We start from the raw sequence: 20,458 nt of genomic DNA, 5'->3' as shown, positions 1-20,458 counted from the left end.
CAGTATTACTGATAGCTTCATATAAGGAATACTGCTAATCATTCTATTTTAATTTGACCTGCAGCTGGCTTTTGTTCCAAAAATAGCCCTTCAGTACCAGTAGTACTTCCTTGTGGGAAAGTAAGTTAATGAACTAATTTCTTACTATTCTTTATGGAAAGAAATTGAGCTGCTTATTGCTAGCTTAAAATATAGTTCCTGAGGTTGCCCTAAAGCTCAGTGTGCCATGTAGCAATGAGCTGCCATGTCAGACATTCCTAAGACCACCTGCTTTACTAATGTTCATATTCTGTTGTTCATAACACAGTTTATTTATAATGCACTGTAAGTCTTCCTACTGCTCCTGAACAGTTTAAAAGGTAAGGCACAGTTTATTTAGGTGCCACTTACCCATGGTGCAGTTATTTAGCCCTCTCACACTCTTAACACATTTTACTCGCCAGGTGTCTGAATTTTCTTTCTTCTGTTTGCATCTTTCACTCACCTGAGTATGAACCCATTACTTAAGTAACAGAGCTGTTGCCATGGGATTCTCTGATATGAAACTGGTGCAGTTAGACTTACTTTGGTGAAGGTTATGCATGTTGGAGTTACTTGGAGGTAAGAGCAGATTCCTTTTATTCTGTTTGTAAGTCAGTTGCACCATCAGTGGTGTAAATTGTACAGCCCCTTTAGCAATCATTTTGTGGCCATTCATATCCAGAAGCAGACTATGACAAAATGTTCTTTGTCACTGTGTGTAGAGACATTTGTTTTTTCAACTCTTAGATGTAATGGAGAGTTGCTAATACTTTGTATTTTTCATCTTTGCTCGTTATACTAAAGTTCATGCACTCATTAGAAGATTCTTCTCTAAGCAGCTCATTGCTTTTGCTCTTACTCTTTCTTTGGTCTCTTTTCATACAGGCTATTTGGCAAGTGATGAGACTTTGCCATAGTGCCTTCCTTCAGGGTTGGGTTGGGTTTTTTTTGGTAGCAGAAGAGCTACGATAGCAGCAAATAATTTTTTTTAATTAAAAACCAGCTTACATAATGGTCAACATCATCAGGAATCTGTGTACAGGGCCTGCTCCATCAGCTGTAATGCACATACAGGCTACCGGGGGGAGGGGGGGGAGGCAGAAGCGGCCCATTCATTAGCTGTGGCACTGCCTGAGGACGGGGATTCTGGCGGAGTTGTTGAAATGTAACAATTTCTGGTCTTTTGGTATGCTAAAGCATGCACATTCCCGCCCCACAACAAGGGGGTTTCACGCTCCTTTCCCCGTTCAGCCTTGTCTGTGTAGTTAAGTAATCTCTGGTCTCCGTTGAGCTTTCCAAGAACAAGAGCACCGGATGATCATGGAGACTACGACGCCTTCATCCCTCCGCTTTGACAACGAGTTAGTTTTGGTTTACGTCCGGCTTTGCGTGGAAGCCGTGGGCCTTTAAAATGCTTTTAAGCTTAATTGCTGATGCCTTGAATTGCCCAGAGGAGGCGCCTTTACAGAAGATGGCTTCTCCCATCCTGGTCTCTATTGCTCTGTCTCCGAGCCACCCCGGGTCTTAGTTCGGCGCTTTCCCCTCGGTAACTCTCTCACGCTGTGCATACTGCTGCTGCCACCGTGCCGGGAGCTCCGATCGCTGCCCTCCCCGGCCCTGCTGCCGAGGCTCGGCCACCGCCGCTCGCGCTCCCCACGGCCCCGCCTGCACGGGGGGGCAGCCGAGCGCCGGGGGCTCCGCAGAGGCGCGGGGCGGGATGCGGGAAGCGTTCGCCCTCCGCGGCGCCGGCTCCGCCCCTTCAGGCACCCAGGGCGGGGCTGCGCCTGCTGCAGGACCCTGCCCTTCAGGAGCCGCTTCCCGCCGCCGCCATGGTCTCCTGGATCATCTCCCGCCTCGTGGTGTGAGTGCGGGCGGCCGCGGCCGGGGGTGTGCGGGGCGGCCGGGGCATGTACGGCGGTGCCGCTGCGGGATCGACTGCGGGGCGGGCGGCTGCGGCGAGCCCGCGCGGGCTGCGCGGCCCAAGGGCGGTGTTGCGGAGGGGGCGAACGAGCCCCGCCTTGGGGGAGTCGCGGGGCACCCGCGTCCCGCCGGGAGTGGCCGGGGCCTTTTCCCGGTTGCGGCAGGTGGCGGTCGGGGTGCTGAGCGGTCTGTTCTTCTCGCAGGTTGATCTTCGGCACCCTCTACCCAGCGTACTCCTCCTACAAGGCCGTGAAGACGAAGAACGTGAAGGAATATGTGAGTTGGGGCTGGCCGCGCCGGCGCAGCGCCCTCCCGCCCCTCGCGGCGGCTCCGGGCTGTCCCCGGGGCTTCGGCCCCGCAGCGCGGCTGCGCGGGCAGCAGCCCCCGGCGCTCGGAGAAGTTGGCGGGGAAGGGCGCGTACGAAGGCGGGAGGAAACGGAGGAGATGTGTTTTTTTCTCGCGGGATGCTGAGTGAGGAGGGAGCAGGGCGGGAGCGCTGCGCAGTGCACGCAGGTGGAGGTGCAAGGCACATTCTTTTTTCCCGTCTCGTCTGTACTCTGTGTCCCTTTACAGCTTTTTCAGTAGAACTTTCGTTGTCTTCCGAAAAGCTGAGTAATCCTGCTTGGTTTGTGTCTCCCTGCCAGCCGTGCTTGTGATCAGTGTTCTCTGTTAGTCAACGCCTTATCTTCCTTCCGTTCTGGAATCGGTTTTACCCTGTCTTACATCGTCATTACAGTTACCGCATTTAAAACACCAAATGCTTTTTAGGGATGTGATGTGTCATCTTCGTACAGAAGGGGTATTCTAAGTTGATCAGTGGAGATAAGAGCTGTTTGGTTTATGGGTGGGATGAGTTTCTGTTATCTAGAGCAAGAAGTAACCTGATGGAGAAGAAATGGTGAATAGCACATAGTTTGTCAGTATTGCCTTGGTGTGCCGTCTGAGACTTCTCATCCCTCTCAGTCTGATTGCTCCTTTAGAAATAACACGTCGGCTATAAACATTGCAGGATCCGTTTCTGTCTCATGGTTCTTCTGTCCTCTAGAATTGCCTAGACCTTTCCCATGTGCTGGCTTAAAATTCAGCCTACTGTTTTTTGAAGAAGATGCCAGCTGAGGTGAGAGTCTTGCTCATAGTGGACAGCTTTACAAACCACAACATCTGGCTGAAGTATTTTGGGGTTTGCTCTTGAGTTTTGAGGGCTTTTTATACCAGTTTCAGTAGAGAAGTCAAAATATGAATGTTCATGAGGTAACTGATACAGTTTTGAGTGAGTATTAGAGATACAGTCAGAGATATGAAGAGCCTTACTAAATGTTGAAATTATGAAATTAGAAACTGAAAAGAAAGTATAACAGAAACTATCTGGATAATTGCATGATCCTGTGACTTCATAGTTATCTTTGAAGTTATGTATGAAATAGTATTGTATACTGTATTCTTTGGCCTTCCTCTCCTCTCTCCTTCCTGTTGCCTGTAACCTTCATTTATTGCATGAAATGCGTATTTTTTTTTTTTACCCAGAATTTTATTCTGGCTCATGAGTGTCACGGAATGGTTGTGTTCCAGCCACGGAATCTGTGTTGACTTTAAGACAGACTCAGATTTCAGAATTTAAAATTGTTCTGTTGAGAACTTGAGGGGAAAAAAAGAAATTTTTTTTTTTTTTTGAAACTCCAGAGTTTGCTTGTTCTGGAGCTCAAAGACCTGGTAAATGTGGAGCCTTTGAACGTGTGGCTATTCTTTACAGCAAAAACTTGCGTCTTTTCTGTGGATAGGTTAGCTGTGGAGGTACGTAAATGCTGTGTTTCCTTGCAGAATCTGATTTTCTTTTGGTAGATGTTATCTAAATTACTGTAAGACTTCTCTAATCTTATGGCAAAAAAGAAATAAGACACAGTACTTGAGTATCATAAAGTTATCTTAACAATAATATCAATTTATCATCTGGTTGTGAGCCCACTAGGGCTAATGTAGAAAAGTATGGCATTCATTTTGGGGTTTTGTTTAACATTCAATTGAGACTGTTTTCCTGATGTACATAGTTCTGCTTTGCTACAGCAGAAAATTCTCTCTTGTTTTTAGTTTCAGTGAAAATACTGGAGTTGGCTCAAGGAAACGTATTTAAACTGCTAAATCTGATTTTATACTATAAATTATTTCTCTTTGAGAGGACTGTATCAGAAATAAGAATTTAGACATTGGACTGGTGTTTGCCTAAGTCATTTATGGTTGGAGGGCTTCTTCCTTAACATAAGATGGGGGGAAAACTGATCTTATTTGGAAAACAGGGCAGGGGGCTGTTCTGTTCAAACTATTCTTCATATGGAAAACTTGAATGATGTGCTCTGCATTTTCAGAGCCAGCTGTGTCTATGTAATACTATTTGCTTGTAGTGCTTAAGAACCAGTGTTGGTGGGGGAGACAGATCCTACAGGATTGAAGGTTGAGTTGATGCAGACCAAGCTACCACAAGCAGTCCATCAGTGGCATCAGAGTACAGTGCAGACTTTCTCTTTTCCCCAGCCATGATACAAATTTGAGAAATCCTTGAGCACCTGTGACAGATTGCTCCTAGTAGCTCAGAGTAGTTTAAAAGTAATTTCTTTCTTACGTGTCATCTTCACCTTTGGTCAAATCTACCTTCCAATTACGCTTATGCATTTACTGAATTTGTTTTTGTTCTTTGTGCAACTTGGGAGACTCTGGGCAGTTAGCTGAAATTGGTGGTCATCAGCTTGAGCAGTAAGATGCGACTCCTTTTAATGGACTGAAGAAAAACATGGCCTGGTTTGACCCTCAGTTTTTGAACATGTTTGTAATCTGTTACTTAAGAAACATCGTAAGATGTTCTAGTTTCTGGTCATCTGCACATCAGGGACTTCTAGAGCTAGAAGTTGAATCCTTCTAGTTTATTTAAGAGCTATATTTTTCGTCTTCGACTGCAGGGCATAGGGTTAAGGATGGCAGGAGGAGACAGAGACCTTTGCCCAGTATCAAAGATGTGAACACAGAGTATTTAAATAGTAACAAAGCAGTGTTTTTTGTTCTTTTCTGTTCCTCTTCTGATACTTCTAGCATTCTGTTAGCAGAATGAAAATGTACAATGAGCACTGAGCTTACGGTTTCATCAGGCTGTCTACAGTGACCACTTCTGAGTGGCATGAGCTAATTTATGTTATCACAATAGTTTTCACTTAAGAAAAAGCAGATAGTCTAAGTTCATTACTTGGTATTAATGATATTTAGTGACAAAATGTCAACTGGAGATCCATCAGTATCCGTTTCTGAATTCTTGAATCAACTCATACCTAATCCTCTATATAGGAAAGTATCTTCTGCACATTTTTTCATCTTACTGTTCACAACCTTTTCAAGAAGATGTGCAGCACAGATCTCAACACTGATTCATGTGTCATCCCACTGGTAACCTTCCTTGTTGTGAAGAATGGCAGTTTATTTTTACCCTCTCTTTCCTCTCTTTTAACCAGTTGTTAATCCTCAAGAGTCCCTTCATTTTTATCCTAGACAATTTAGCTTCTTTGAGTGTTTATTCAGGCCTGTCAGAAAGTTTGTAGAAACGCGCCCTGCCTGTGAAGGAAGCACTGTATCAAGAGCCATGGAAACCTGCAAAGAATTTCGCTACATTTGGGAAATTAATTTTTTTTTTCTGAAAAAAACATATTCCTAATTATATAGAATCATAGAATAGTTAGGGTTGGAAAGGACCTTAAGATCATCTTGTTCCAACCCCCCTGCCATGGGTAGGGATACCTCACACTAAACCATGCCACCCAAGGCTCTGTCCAACCTGGCCTTGAACACTGCCAGGGATGGAGCACTCACAACCTCCCTGGGCAACCCATTCCAGTGCCTCACCACCCTAACAGGAAAGAATTTCCTCCTTATATCCAATCTAAACTTCCCCTGTTTAAGTTTTAACCCGTTACCCCTTGTCCTGTCACTACAGTCCCTAATGAGGAGTCCCTCCTAGCATCCCTATAGCCCTCCTTCAGATACTGGAAAGCTGCTATGAGGTATCCACGCAGCCTTCTCTTCTCCAGGCTGAGCAGCCCCAACTTCCTCAGCCTGTCTTCATACAGGAGGTGCTCCAGTCCCCTCATCATCCTCGTGGCCTCCTCTGGACTTGTTCCAACAGTTCCATGTCCTTTTTGTGTTGAGGACACCAGAACTGCACACAATGCTCCAGGTGAGGTCTCACAAGAGCAGAGTAGAGGGGCAGGATCACCTCCTTCGACCTGCTGGTCACGCTCCTTTTGATGCAGCCCAGGATACGGTTGCTTTCTGGGCTGCGAGCGCACACTGGAGCCGGCTCGTGTTCATTTTCTCATGAACCAACACCCCCAAGTCCTTCTCTTCAGGGCTGCTCTGAATTTCTTCTTTGCCCAACCTGTAGCTGTGCCTGGGATTGCCCCGACCCAGGTATATGACCTTGCGCTCCTATAGTGCAAAATATGTGCTAATTGTTTTTATTACTGCCTTCATTTTGCCTAATATTGAAGTAAGATTTACTGGTATGTAGCTTCTCTGAAATCTCTCGCCCATTGGGATCCCTATTTGCCACCTTTGCTTTATTATTATTCACACGCTTTTTCATACAAGAGCTGATTTATGTTGCTGAATTGAAGAGTTAAACATTTGTTTAATAGAGTTGCTTTAGAACTTGAGTGAATGATGCCTGGTCCTGTTCAAATGGATGATACAAGGGCAAAACTAAAGGCAGGAGAGCACCATAAAATACAAGTTTTGCTACTTTCTGTGGTGAAAAAATACATAATAAAGTGGAAATAATTTGGACTACTGATCACTATCTTCAGAACCATCCACCGTGTTAGAGGAGTTGGATGCAGTATAATTTTTGTAGGGTTTTTTGTTTGGTTTTTTTTGGGGTTTTGTTAAGGAAGTTTTGGAAGCTCTTTCAAGAACAGATCACCAAATTCCCCAACACAGACAAGTTTGGGGAGATAACTGCTTTTATAACTTCATTTGCTGTAACAAAGACTGTCACTAAACTGTTCATGTAATTTTCATACATGGATTAATGTGTGGCTTTAATATGTGGAATTTCTTCAATTTGCTTTTCATGTCTATTCTTGATGACACTAAAAGTGCTAAGTTGATTTTAGCAAAGGTGACCTCTTCTTTCCATTTACCTGCTATTTATTTTTATGTCTTAACAGCATAGAAAACTGGCAGTTTCCCACATAAGATATCGACTCTTTTACTATTAGGCATTTTTGGGTAGCAGTTTTTATAATTCAGCTGATTCAGAGACTTGCTACTAAAACAGGATGGGGGAGAGTGTGTGTGTTAATGGGGGATTATTTTATGTTTGCTTTGAAAGAAATATCTACTGCTTGGAAGAAAGGTGTGAGAAAGTAGGGAGATAGATGACGGGCATACAGATGTACCTTAACAGCACAAAGTAGACCTTAAACAGGAAGATGAGTTTGTGACATGTTTTTTGCTTTCTTACCTCTCTTAACGAGCCTTTATTTAAAAAGAGCTTCTGTGATTTCTGGGCATAATGATTAAGGCAAATAATGCTTACTAATAAGAGCAAAGTCCTATATCTCTTGGTTTTGTGGTTTGGAAAATACAGGGCTACAGTTTAAACTTTTGTGTGTGTGTATGTATTTATTACAATAATCATGATACATGAAAGAATATAACTTCTTGAAGTGAACTGCTTGCTCTTTTTAGATAGCTTATTTGGGGCTTTTGCACCGTTGCTCATGGTACTGCAATAGGGTGTGCATTCATCAGTGTACCTGTATGCATTTAGAGCACATTAATACTACATGTTTTCCCAAACTATAATGTACCATTAAGTATGGACCCTCCTCCATTATTGATAATATATGCCCTTCTTGTTGTGGAATTCATCGTAATGTGTGGAGATGATGAGTCATTTTTACTGAGAAGACGTTTTGCCTTTTTCTGGATTCTGATGGATATGTATTGAGTGGTTGCTCTTTTGCAGGTGAAGTGGATGATGTACTGGATTGTGTTTGCCTTTTTTACCACTGCAGAAACACTTACAGACATTGTTCTTTCTTGGTGAGTTCCTTGGCAGTATGGGATGGGGGGGGGGGGGGTTGCTTGTTTGATTGCTTTTTAAAGAAGGGAGGAGTAGTGTTAGGATGCTAAGAATAAACTCTCTTTAGGCATTTTCAGTCCCTCTGAAGAGTCTGCAGGTTTGCAGATATTGTGGGTAGTAGTTGCTGTCTTACCTTTCTTCTGTACTGGCAAACAGTTGGAATAAATGTGCAGCGTCTGTAAGAGGATCTTCATAATTTCAAACATTTTTGAGAGACTTAATTGGAACTGGTGAAGTTTGAGAAACAGAGGTATAAAAGATACTTAAAAACAAAAAAAAAGATGGTAGAAGGAAGGGGCCTGTTTTGCTTTGCCAGGCCCTTGTATGGAGGAGCAGATCAAATGCACCTCTGTGCTCCGAGAGGTGTTTTCCATGATTAAATTCTCTTCTACTAGTGGGAGTGGGGTGGAGTTGTGGGAAGCAGGTTCTTAATCCTTGCAGTGCTGTGTTTTGTGCTTGGCAATATGGACGCCTCCAAAAATGACAAATCACTATTACATGTCTTCAACTGAACCTTCCGAACAGGCAGTCTTCAGTTTCTTCGTTTGCTTTAGTGTTTGAGCTTTGCGTACATCTCTGACAGAATACTAGTCAAGAATTCTATCTCTTAAAGAAACATGAAATGGCCACACATGCCTCACAAAAGCACTCATCAGTTTTGCCTCTTCCTGCATAAACTTTCAAAGGCAAAGATCTAAAAAGAACAAGAGCTTTGGCTTGTTCACATGCTTAAAATGGACTGCTAAAACCAGAAGTCTCTTACTACTAACAGAGAAAGAAAGTTTTTGTTCACTGGTTTCGGTCTTTGCTACTGTTTCTTCCCAGAAACTTTATTGGGTGAGGGTTAGAGATGAGATGTCCATGCTGCCAGCTCTTTTCTATTTACACTGATCCTCCTGTAGAGTGTTATCTGTGGAGTACCTACTGGAAGCTTCAGAAACTGAGCCATCAGCCTTAGCAGGAACTTCAGATTTCTTTTTCTCCATTTGAAAAAAGGAGGTCATAGTTGAAAACTTTGGAAAATGAGATGTAAAGTAATGCAGTATTAATAGCCAGGGGATACTCTCTGAACAAACTTCAGAATGATGAGAGTAGCTATCAGATTGTAATTTGGTGTGTTTGCAGGGCTGAGAGATGCCCTGTTTATGGAGTTTTCATGGCTATGGATGAAAGACTAAGTGAGACTCGGAGCAGGTATGTTCTAGGATTCCAGAGGGTTCTGCTATTATGACCTGATATATTGATTCTTTTGTTTCTGAGCCGTTATATCTTGTCTTTGTTCTTTCTGCCTGTACTGCTTTCTGCCAGTTGTCTCCATCTGTCCCTGTGCTAATCTTGATACCAGTTCTCCATCTTTCTCTCTGTCTCGCTCTTCCTCCCCCCACCCCTTTCTCTCAGGTTTCCCTTTTATTTCGAGCTGAAAATCGCATTTGTCATTTGGCTGCTCTCCCCTTACACCAAGGGCTCCAGTGTCCTCTACAGGAAGTTTGTGCACCCAACGCTCTCCAATAAGGAGAAGGTACTCACTTGTTAGAAGATACTGACCTGTCTGGGAGGTGACCGACTTTTGATTCAGTTATGCTGCAATAAAAACTGAAATGCAGGAATCGTGCTTGTGCTGACATTAATCGATGTAGAATGATTCTCTCTCTGACAGCAGTGGCATCCTGCAGCTTACTGAAAATTGTAACATAGCCAGTCGTTTGCCTAATGCTTAGAAAGCATGTTTGACTAACGCAGTGTCATGAGCCCTTATTGTCAGTAGTTAAGCTCTTCGAATTACAATATGAGCAGCATGTTCTGTAGTTACGCTGTTTTTTCACATTGTCAGTTTAAGCAGCTCCTTTGTTTCGGTTGTTACAATTTGGAAATAGCATACTTCGAGGAAAAGTTGCATTTGCAAGCTTTCTGTAAGTAGCAGAGAAGCTTCAGTTACGTGATCAATGACAGCTGTTGATGGTAGTCTGGAAGAAAGTGTCCAGATGAGCTTTGGGGCTTTAAGGGTGATGGTGGGGGAACTTTGATTATGTTTGTAACAAGCAGCTAAATGCCATGTTCCACATTACCTTCCTAGGAAATCGATGAATACATTACTCAGGCTCGTGACAAGAGCTATGAAACCATGATGCGAGTTGGCAAGAGAGGGTTAAACCTTGCTGCCAATGCAGCAGTTACTGCAGCTGCAAAGGTAATACAACACCTTCTGTAACATTCAGGAATCCCCCAGAAGTTTAGTTTTGTGTGCCAGCAATTAGTAGTATGAGTTTGTTAGAGATGCTGGTACCTGTGGACACCAATCTACTTTTCCTTTCCTCCAGTTTGCCTTGTGATTAATTCCATCCTTTGCCTTAAGAAAAGTGAGGAAGAGTGGAATGGATTTTGCTTTAACCTCTTTTCTTTTGGTCTTGGGAGCATACTTTTCTTTTTCCCTTTTCTCTTTTCCCAGAGTACCCTACTGGGGAATAGGACACCTTTTCTCTTCTTCTGAATGATCCCATGTGAGATGATCTTGGTGAAGGCGAAGTTCCCTTGACCCTTACTATTTTGCCATCTTAGGGCCAGGGAGTTTTGTCTGAGAAGCTGCGAAGTTTCAGCATGCAGGATCTCACTCTTATCCGGGATGAAGATACTGTGCACCTGCGCAGCCGGGAGCCTCAACTGCACCCATCTGGTGGGAGTCTTCTTGAAACCATTGAGGATTCAGGTACAGAACACTGTCCTGGGTTCAGGAGTAAAAGGATTTTTTTCTCCTTCTTAGTAGCTGGTGCAGTGCTGTGGTTTTGACTTTCAGCCTGGGAACAGCACTGATAACACCAATGTTTTTAGTTGTTGCTAGGTGATGTTTACTCTCACCAAGGACTTTTCTCAGTCTCATGCTCTGCCAGGGAGGAGGGGAAGTCGGGAGGAAGCATGGACAGGACACTTGACCCAAACTAACCAAAGGGATATTCCACACCACAGCATGTCATGCCTACTGTATAAACGGGGGGAATTACCCAGAAGGCCAGATCACTGCTCGAATCAGGCTGGGTATCGGTCGGAGGGTGGCGAGCAGTTGTATTTTCTTCCCTTGTTATTTCCTTTATCATCATCATTATTATTATTGGTGGTAGCAGCAGTGGTTTTGTGTTATACCTTAGTTATTGGACTGCTCTTATCTCAACCTATGGGAGTTACATTCTTTCCATTCTCCTCCCCACCTCTCTGGGAGTGGGGGGAGGAAGGGGCAGGGAGTAAGTGAGTCGGTGGGCAGTTCTGAGTTACTGCCTGGACTTAAAAAGTATTTGCTAAAACTTTCTCTCTTATTGCTTAGCTTCCTGTTACTCCTCAGGAGAGGAGAGCAGTATGGCACAGAGGTCTAATGGAACCCCACTGGAGACTAGAACAGACCCATCAGATGAAGATGCAGGAGATAAACTTCCTAAACGTACCCAGAGTCTCAAAACTCCTAAGAAGATGATGAAAGCTGAGGTAAGCTGGTGGGTAAATTATTCCCAGTACATACGTTGATTTGTGAGGTTTGTTGGAAGGCTCTGGCTTCATAGTCTCACTGCATTTAAAAGCTGTTTACATGCAAGGTCCTACACCTGGGTCGGGGCAATCCCAGGCACAGCTACAGGTTGGGCAAAGAGATTCAGAGCAGCCCTGAAGAGAAGGACTTGGGGGTGTTGGTCGATGAGAAAATGAACACGAGCCGGCTCCAGTGTGCGCTCGCAGCCCAGAAAGCAGCCATATCCTGGGCTGCATCAAAAGGAGCGTGACCAGCAGGGCGAAGGAGGTGATGCTGCCCCTGTACTCTGCTCTTGTGAGACCTCACCTGGAGCATTGTGTGCAGTTCTGGTGTCCTCAACACAAAAAGGACATGGAACTGTTGGAACAAGTCCAGAGGAGGCCACGAGGATGATCAGGGGCTGGAGCACCTCCTGTATGAAGATAGGCTGAGAAAGTTGGGGCTGTTCAGCCTGGAGAAGAGAAGGCTGCATGGAGACCTCATAGCAGCCTTCCAGTATCTGAAGGGGGCCTATAGGGATGCTGGGGAGGGACTCTTCATTAGGGACTGTAGTGACAGGACAAGGGGTAAGGGGTTAAAACTTAAACAGGGGAAGTTTAGATTGGATATAAGGAAGAAATTCTTTCCTGTTAGGGTGTGAGGCACTGGAATGGGTTGCCCAGGGAGTGCGAGGTATCCCCCCCTATGGCAGGGGGGTTGGAACTTGGTGATCTTAAGGTCCTTTCCAACCCGAACTATTCTAGGATTCTAACTTTGTTGGACTCAGTCTTTGCTAGTTGAATCCTACATCAGAGGACTTGCTGTCTACTTGCTGTACTAGTCTCTAGCTTTTGTATTTTTATCATGCCTGTAAGCCTCTGTCATAAGCTAGGTCCTCGCTTCTCTTTCATTCAGGTTTGTGTTGAAGAGTGGGAGCATTAGATATTTTTAACATGTTTTGTTTACTGTCTCTTCTTTCCTGACTGTTACAGTCTGAATATATAATACTACTGTGACATTTATCCCTGGGACAGCTCTTTCTTCTCATCTAAAATACATTAGTTCTGTACCTAGAACTAATGTGCCTAGAACTAATGTTAGGCCTTCCTGGACTTCTGCATATTAGATATGGGGAAAATGTAATTTCCCCCTCCTCAACACTCCCCACACCCATCCTGCTCCTTCCCCACCTTGAGGGTTTTGTCTAGAAGTTCGGGTAACTAGTCACTGTTGCTATCTCCTCTGTATGCCATGGCTTGATCCAGGATATTTACAGCCATTCAGATGGGGCATGAGTTGCCTGTATTCTTATTATTAAACAAACCATATAGGAAAATAAAGGCAACTGTGTACAAGAGTCATTTTAGCTTAACAGTCTTTTGAGGTGCTTCTTTCCAGGTTTTGACTCGTACTTGAATGTTTCTTGTTGTTTGATTTGCACATGATAAAATGGTTGTCCCTTTTTGTGCAGTGTGATCTTGTTTGCTTGATTCAGCTCAGGCTCACATTGTTGAGCTTTTCAGGCTAAATATTGAATTATTTGGTGGAAAGTAATTGCTTAGAGCATCATTTTTAGTTGTACTGTTAACCTCATCTTACAATGTACAGGAAACTTTTGCGTATGATTAAGTACCGTTTATAACAGAATCACAGAATAGCTGAGGTTGGAGGGGACCTTTGCAGATCATCTGGTCCTACCCCACTGCTCAAGTGAGGCTATCTAGAGCCTGTTTCCCAGGACCATGTTCAAATGGCTTTTGAATATCTTCAAAGATGGACATGTACACATAAAGATGCATTTAAAATCAGACTGAATCTTTTTTTAATGCCCAGGGCTTACTTCTGAGTTGACCCCTCTTCTTTCTTCTCTAGCATATTAGACTGTATGTGAAAACCAGAGCAACAACATTTGATTCTAAGCTTTCCTAGGGAGAAATTTTTAAAGTGAAATCATGGAAAGAGAGTAACGACTCTTCAGTGCTGTTTATTCTGAATACAGAAATTCCAGTAAAGCCCTTTTGCAGGCATATTGGGTCTTATGCTTGGTCTGTTTGGAGCTTTAGTTCAAATGTAGGAATTGTAGGAGACCTTGAACTGAGATGTCTGAAATTGCCCAGAAGGTCTGAATTCATTACAGATCATAAATGCCCTCTTCTTGCCAATATCTAGAATGAAAGACACTGGACTAAAGTGTGCAAACCAGTTTAAGATATTTCTACATCTTTCGGATAATTGTCTTTGGGATTGCAGTCAAGAAGCACAAAAGTTATAACAGTGAAGTGTTATGTGAATGGTACCAGTTAGAAATATCACTATGTCTAATCTTTTGTCAAGACAGCTGACTTCAGTTTTATTATCATACTTGCCCAGCTTTAGAACGTCTTACTCTTCTGGTTGCTCTTTGACGGATATGCTCAGACTGATTTGGTTACTAAAAAAACCAAAATGGATGGTTAAATAGCTTTTCTGAAAAAAACAGATGACATGAATTTTCATCTTTGACATCTTTATCAGCAACATGGGCAGTGGGATTGAGGGCACGCTGAGCAAGTTTGCCAATGACACCAACTTGTGAGGTGCAGTTCACATGCTGGAGGGACAGGATGCCATCCGGAGTGACCTGAACAGGCTGGAGAGGTGGGACAGTGTGAACCTCATGAAATTCAACAAGTGCAAGGTCCTGCACCTGGGTCAGGGCAGTCCCAGCACAAATACAGGCTTAGTGGAGAATGGATGGAGCAGTCCTGAGGAAGACTTTACCATGTTGATCAATGAGAAGCTCCCCGTGACCCAGCTTCATCATGCACTTAAGCCCAGACCCCCCCCCCCCCCCCCCATGTGCTGGGCTGCATCCCCCAAGCGTGAGCAGCAGCTCAGGGAGGGGATTCTCCCCCTCTACTGTGCTCTGGTGGGACCCCCCTGCAGTCCTGATCCAGCTCTGGGGCAGCAGCACAAGAGGGATGTGGAGCTGTTGGAGTGAGGCCAGAGGAGGCCACAGAGCTGCTGCGAGGGCTGGAGCAGCTCTGCTCTGGAGCCAGGCTGAGAGAGCTGGGCTGGGTCAGCCTGGACAAGAGAAGGCTCCTGAAGGGGAGACCTTAGAGCAGCTCCAGTGCCTAAAGGGGCTCCAGGAGATCTGGAGAGGGGCTTTGGACAAGGGCCCATAGGGACATGCCAAGGGGAATGGCTTTAACCTGCCAGAGGGGAGACTGAGATGAGCTCTTAGGCAGAAGCTCTTCCCTGTGAGGGTGCTGAGGCGCTGGCACAGGGTGCCCAGAGAAGCTATGGCTACCCCATCCCTGGCAGTGTTCAAGGCCAGGTTGGACACAGGGGCTTGGAGCAAGCTGCTCCAGTGGAAGGGGTCCCTGCCTGTGGCAGGGGTTGGAGCTGGATGAACTTTAAGATCCCTTCAACCCAAACCAGTCTGCGAGTCTATGAATAGGGTCATCATATTATAGTTGTTTTGTCCTCTGTTTTCACTCTGCATTCTTGTATCTTTCTGTTAGACATTTAGGTGTTAAACTAACCCAAGATGCCTCTTTTTCTTTCTCCTCAGCTTCCAGTAAGAAGTGTCAAAGCCCGTCCCAAGAAGAAGGCTGCAGGCTCTCTTGCTTCTGTTGAGTCATCCTAAGACAGCCTTCCCTTCCCCAGCACCTCTCTCTGTCCTGGGATTTACCTGTCACTTTTGAGGGGAAATTTTCCAAAGGAAGGGAGCTGAGATTCATGTACATAACAGATACTGCTTTGTAGAGCTCATTCTGAGGCAAGGGGGAGGCTGGGATTCAGAACATGCAGTAGAGGATACACATCCTCAGGAATTTTCTCATTTTCATCCCGCTGTTGGAGGGAATGTTGATATGTCTGTACATAGCCTGTTGCTTTGGAATTCTCACTCTATAAACCTAGTTGAGGAGAGTCTTTGCTGGGAGAACTGACTAGGGTTAGAGACATCCTTTGCACAGAAGCTGGAAAAATATTAGACACTGGAGTTCCACAGGGGTGAGTGGCTTCCTAAAATGTCTTGTCTTGCTCTGGGTATTCTTCTGCAGCTGTGTGTTGTGAAGAAGTGCCCACAATGAATCATCCTCCTTAAGAATGGACTGAAACCAATCATATCCATCCCCTTTGAGAAGGTGACTGAAATGATGTATGCTGAGTGCTTTTGAATCTAACGGACTGGCTCATGGGAGGAGTATGCTAGATACACATTACTAGTACTGGAAGGTGAAGAGATTGGTTTTAATTTTTTTCTGGAAGGTGAAGGGAGATAATTGAAAAACTGAGTAATGAAGAAAATGTGCTCTTAAATGCACCTGTGGTGAAGTAGATACTGTAACTGTAGTTACCGTAATAACTGTAACAGTTAACTACTGAAAAAGAAAGTTGGGCATTCGTAAGATTTCAGCTCTTTTTGAAGCTGCTTGAATTTTATTTCAGGTTCTGTTGTTCATTTTGATTCCTGTGATACCATCAGTGTGAGGCGAGTCTCATGTGGTGGGAGAAGTTGGCAGGGAGACTGTTGCTTTGCCATTTAGTGGTTGAACTCCATGTCATCCTGATGCTTGTTCCTTCAGAAAGTTTTTTCATTCTGGCAGATGACTGGGGAAAATCTCAGTGTAGTCTGCAGGCATGTTAAGAATTTCAGGAGCCCTTATCCTCTACTGGATTTAGGAAATCCAGTCATCAGGGTATGAGAACTAATAAATAGCTGATGTATGAATGTTGCTAATTTCAGGATTCCTTTTATGGGGGGTAAAAAGCAGGGAGTAAGGAACATTAGTGATTAATGAGTCCTCTTGCTTTATCCTACTGCAGCCCTTCAACAAGTTTTCTATGTTTCTTTGATAAACATGTGCCATGTTTATCAATGTCCTAAGACTTCAGCAGTATGTAACACTTGGGACAGAACTACACTGAATGTAGTGTATATATATATTGTGGGAGTTAAATTGCAGTGTTGCAGAGAAAATTTGTATCATGCCAAGCCATACTGGAGTCTAAGCTTTTGAACATTGTTAAGGGGAGATCCCCTGTACAACTGCCAACAGAGTCAGTGGGCATTTGAGATGAGTGGGGTTCCTGTTGAGATCTGTAATGGGAGAGCACCATTATAGACATGGTTGTCTAAGATCGTCAAGTATTCATTCAATCTTTAGTGAAACTAGTTATCAGAGGAACCTGGCTCCTCCTTCCCTACTGAAGATCATTCTTGGCTCTAGACGCAGACATTTGTGTTTGCCCACATCTTTTGCTGTCACATTTCTTAAATTACAGCGGATTGTTTACAGAGCCCCGTAATTTGCTGTTGATGATGTATAGAAGCTCTTCTGCAAGTAATAGTACACAAGTATTTCTATCTTAAAGAATAGCCCTTCAACAGTTTGTGAAGTTGAAGATGAGGACTGAATTTTTTTCTTGTTTCCTATTGTCCTGGTAGAAAATTGTTACAAATTTACTATTTTAAGAAAACAATTAAGTTAGTTTTATTTGTAGCTTTAAATTTAAGTCTTGACAAAGCATGTCACAAACTTGCATCTTCCCAGAAATACTTGTCCTAAATTACCCAGAAGGCAGGAGAAAACCCTTGGTGTGGCTTCAAGGTTTGAGTTTCACAAAGAAAAGAAAAAAAGGCAAGTATTTTGTTTTTTTAGTTTGTTAGCAAACAGTGCATACATGTCTCACTAGTACATGCAAAGCATGTCCTGAAGCAGGAATTCTTTCTGTTTCCAGAGGAAAGTTCTTTCTCCATCTAAGGGATAAAAATCTTTACTAATTATGGGGAAGGTTCAGTTGCGAGGAATTGCTGTCCTTGATTTTACTGTACTGAATAAAAGAGAACCGTTATTCTCTATATACCAAGTATCTGTATGACCACATTTCTGGATTACTTTTTTTTCCAACTAAAAATTTCCATAGCAAATCATTTGTGTAAATCATTGTGAGGGATTTGATTTGGAAGCCAAGGATTCATTAGTCTCCCCTTATGCTGATCCTTGTGCACTTTCCTTGTGCGTGTGTTGTGATATGTCAGATGGCTCTGCTTTCATAGAGTGGCTTTCCAGAATGTTTTCTGGAATCTCTTCATTTGTAGTAACTGTTCCTTCTTTGAAGCACAAAAAGAATTTCTGAAGACTCAGTTTTGGCATTTGTGTTTACCTTTGTCTTCTTGAGCTAAGTATTTTTTACTTAGCATTGTTGCTTGATGTTATTAGCCTGTGGCTATGCGTCAGTCTTACTTGTGAGTTTTGTTGTACAAGGGAATTAAATGACTTCTGGTTGCAAGAGACACAGTCTGAAGTAGAGTTAAGGACTGTTATCTAGTATGTGATACAGAGCTGATGATGTCAAGCAGCAGAACTTACCCAGAGCAAGCAAAATATCTTAGCATGGACACTATTTTCTTCTTCCAGTAGAAATGTGACTGCTGGATTGTGCTCCACTTGACCAAAACCTCTGCACATCTGCCACCACCCATGTGACCTCTTAGTGAGTTGCTAGATACAGTTCTGCATTGGATGGCATATTTTTGTGTAGAAATTCCCTTGTTAATGAGAACACTGAATGTGCTGGTTTGATAAAATGCTTTTGTCAGCTGATACTCATTGTTTTCAGCAGGAAATGTTGGAATAGTTCAGCCGGAAATGTTTCTCTTCAGTATCATCTGTGACCTTCATTGTGCAATTAAGCAAATGGTTACATCTTCACCCAGCAGTAGAACCCACTGTGTTCAGTAAGTCTTCATACCCCCTTCCTAATATGCCTGGGCAGAGATTGAAAATAAGAGAGAAAATAATACCTAAAGTTGCAAGAGGGGTGGGGGTTGTATGTGTCAAATTTTGTGTGCCTAAAAATTGGCCTGAAATACCTGTACCATGAGATACAAAGTAAAGCCATGGCCACCTTTTGGAAAGAAATGTTGTACCTCCACATTTTATAATACTATGAATCAGGGTTCTGCTGTTGCAAGAGACAATAGTGAAATGTGGTTTCCCATCTGAGAAACCTAATGATTTCTTGCATAAAAGGAAACAGTGTTTACTTGCTTGGCAGTATCCTCCACGGTGAGTAAGAAATAGGAAGAGACTACTGTCAGGTTTTAAACCTTACACTTAAACTCAACATCTTAATTTCTTACTGTTCTTTATTGAGTTTCTGATTCTCCAGCCTGATGTTTCTGGGTCCAGGGTTCTGATTTCTTTTAAGCTAGTTTCCTTGGTAGGTAGAGGATGTATTAGAGGGATGCTAGTGTTCTTAAAATTGCAAAGCTTGTGCTGGGGAAGCTACACCTTCCCCCATTTTAGTGAATTGAGTTCCAATCATTGTTCCTTTGCAGTCTGGACTTTCTTCTTTTATACATCCCTCTCGAAAGTGTGACTCCCTCACAATATATGGCCAAGTCATTTTTGCCTTGAAAAGCAAGATTTCTAGAGAATCTTAACTTCCCAGAAATTGTTGTTTATTCTTTGCCATCTTAATCAGCGGGAAATACCGTGCCTTAGGAGGAAAGCTGGATAACTATGGAATACTCCACTGATTCTCTGATCTGCACATAGCATTGTATCAAGGAGGTTTGCATGTTACCTGTGAAGTGTCACTGTATGCTTGAGAGCAGATATTGAGTTGAGCTGAGTTCTCCTGTCTGTCTTCCAAACTTGCATATAATGCTGGAAAGTGTGGCTTATTGCCTAAGAGACAAATCTGGGGAGGGGTGAATATTGTTGCCCTTCTTTCTGATGGGGACACTGTACTGTCACATTACTCTGATACTTGCTGGGGAATTGCTGAATCACATCTCTCTCTAACTCGTCAGTAGTATAGCTTTTCTTGCCTTCGCCACTAAAAATTTGCAGTGTGCCACCTGGCTGAAATATCTTGTGCTGCTGCTTTCCGAGTTGCCTCTGAAGTCAGATACATGGAAAATCAGCAAAGTATTCTGAAGCTATATGAACTCATAGAATCTCGTAGAATCATAGTCAGTCGAGTTGGAAGGGACCTCTGGTGATCATCTAGTTCAACCTCCTTGCTTCTAGGACCAGTTGCCCAGGAGTTCCTGTGTGCTATTTGTGGTCTGGAGCTTACTGAGTTTAATATTTGAGAGGTGGATTGTGCAGAAATGCGTATGCTGTATGGGAATGTGCATCAGTGTTATTCTGGAGAAAGGATTCCTCTTCCCTTTTAATCTGGAATTTGGCACTATTACTGGATGCAATCAACATAACTCGGTCTTACATTATTTACAGGTATTGTTAACAGGCCTGCAGGCTTCAGAAGAGATCTTAAGAAGTGTTCAGAGTAACTTGTGAGAACAACTGAACAGTAGACAGTAAGCCTTCATAGCAGCTAAGAACCTGTCTTCTGTACAGTACAGAGTTGTCCAGGAAATGCTGCTGCTCTTCTGATCCTCGAGCAATACTTAGACTTTGTGCTCTATAGATCAGAGCCTGATTCCTCTCTTACAGCACCTCTCTTTTCTGTCTTATCCTTTCTAAGCTGGGCTTGAGCAACATACGTTGAGATTCTTGAACCTTTCATCACTTCGGAGCAATAAAGTTTGAATTTAACCTCTGCAGGCAGCTGATCTACAGGGAGGACCAGATGAGTATCAGGTGTCTCGCATGACTTTGCAGTAGCTATGTTGAGGGAGCTCCAGAGGATATCTTCCATCTGGGCAACTACCCCTCCCCCCAAGCCTACAGTTTTGGATGAACTAAATGCTGGACTTTGCTGTGGTCATACACACAGCTGTCTGTAGAATCCCAAAATTAAGCCAGAACTGCCAGCACTTTATTTCTGATGAGAATTTAAAATAATGAGTTAAACAGTGGCAAGTTGGTGGGTTTTTTTTCTGCAGTTTTGCAGGAAAAATTTAGGTCTCTGCTTCTTTGCTGAAAACCTTTCTGAAAACCCTT

General features: G+C 43.4%; 1 protein-coding gene across 6 annotated transcripts in view; it reads left to right on the top strand.

Annotated features, from left to right (window-relative positions):
* The first annotated feature begins 1,708 nt into the window (after window positions 1-1,708).
* Window positions 1,709-20,458, top strand: part of REEP2 (receptor accessory protein 2) — a 35,292-nt gene continuing 16,542 nt past the window's right edge. The window contains exons 1-10 of one of the 6 annotated variants that reach the window (XR_008972529.1): window positions 1,821-1,882; window positions 2,145-2,217; window positions 7,946-8,022; window positions 9,188-9,256; window positions 9,461-9,581; window positions 10,137-10,250; window positions 10,619-10,766; window positions 11,376-11,533; window positions 15,106-15,773; window positions 15,807-18,881. Coding sequence is in view for 5 of the 6 variants with exons in the window: in XM_057412410.1 (XP_057268393.1) it covers window positions 1,851-1,882; window positions 2,145-2,217; window positions 7,946-8,022; window positions 9,188-9,256; window positions 9,461-9,581; window positions 10,137-10,250; window positions 10,619-10,766; window positions 11,376-11,533; window positions 15,106-15,180 (867 nt within the window). In the remaining variant the exon portion in view is untranslated. Of the gene's footprint in view, window positions 1,883-2,144; window positions 2,218-7,945; window positions 8,023-9,187; window positions 9,257-9,460; window positions 9,582-10,136; window positions 10,251-10,618; window positions 10,767-11,375; window positions 11,534-15,105; window positions 18,882-20,458 lie in introns of those variants that run through there. The other 5 variants (XM_057412410.1, XM_057412411.1, XM_057412413.1 and 2 more) reach the window with 5 other exon arrangements.

The sequence above is a fragment of the Pezoporus wallicus genome, unplaced genomic scaffold (genome assembly GCF_028554395.1).
Source record: "Pezoporus wallicus isolate ANWC-B61680 ecotype Strahan unplaced genomic scaffold, APGP_CSIRO_Pwel_v1 contig_7842, whole genome shotgun sequence".
NCBI classification, from domain to species: domain Eukaryota; kingdom Metazoa; phylum Chordata; class Aves; order Psittaciformes; family Psittacidae; genus Pezoporus; species Pezoporus wallicus.
Note: the sequence above shows the minus strand (reverse complement) of the source record. Positions and strands in the feature narration are given on the sequence as shown.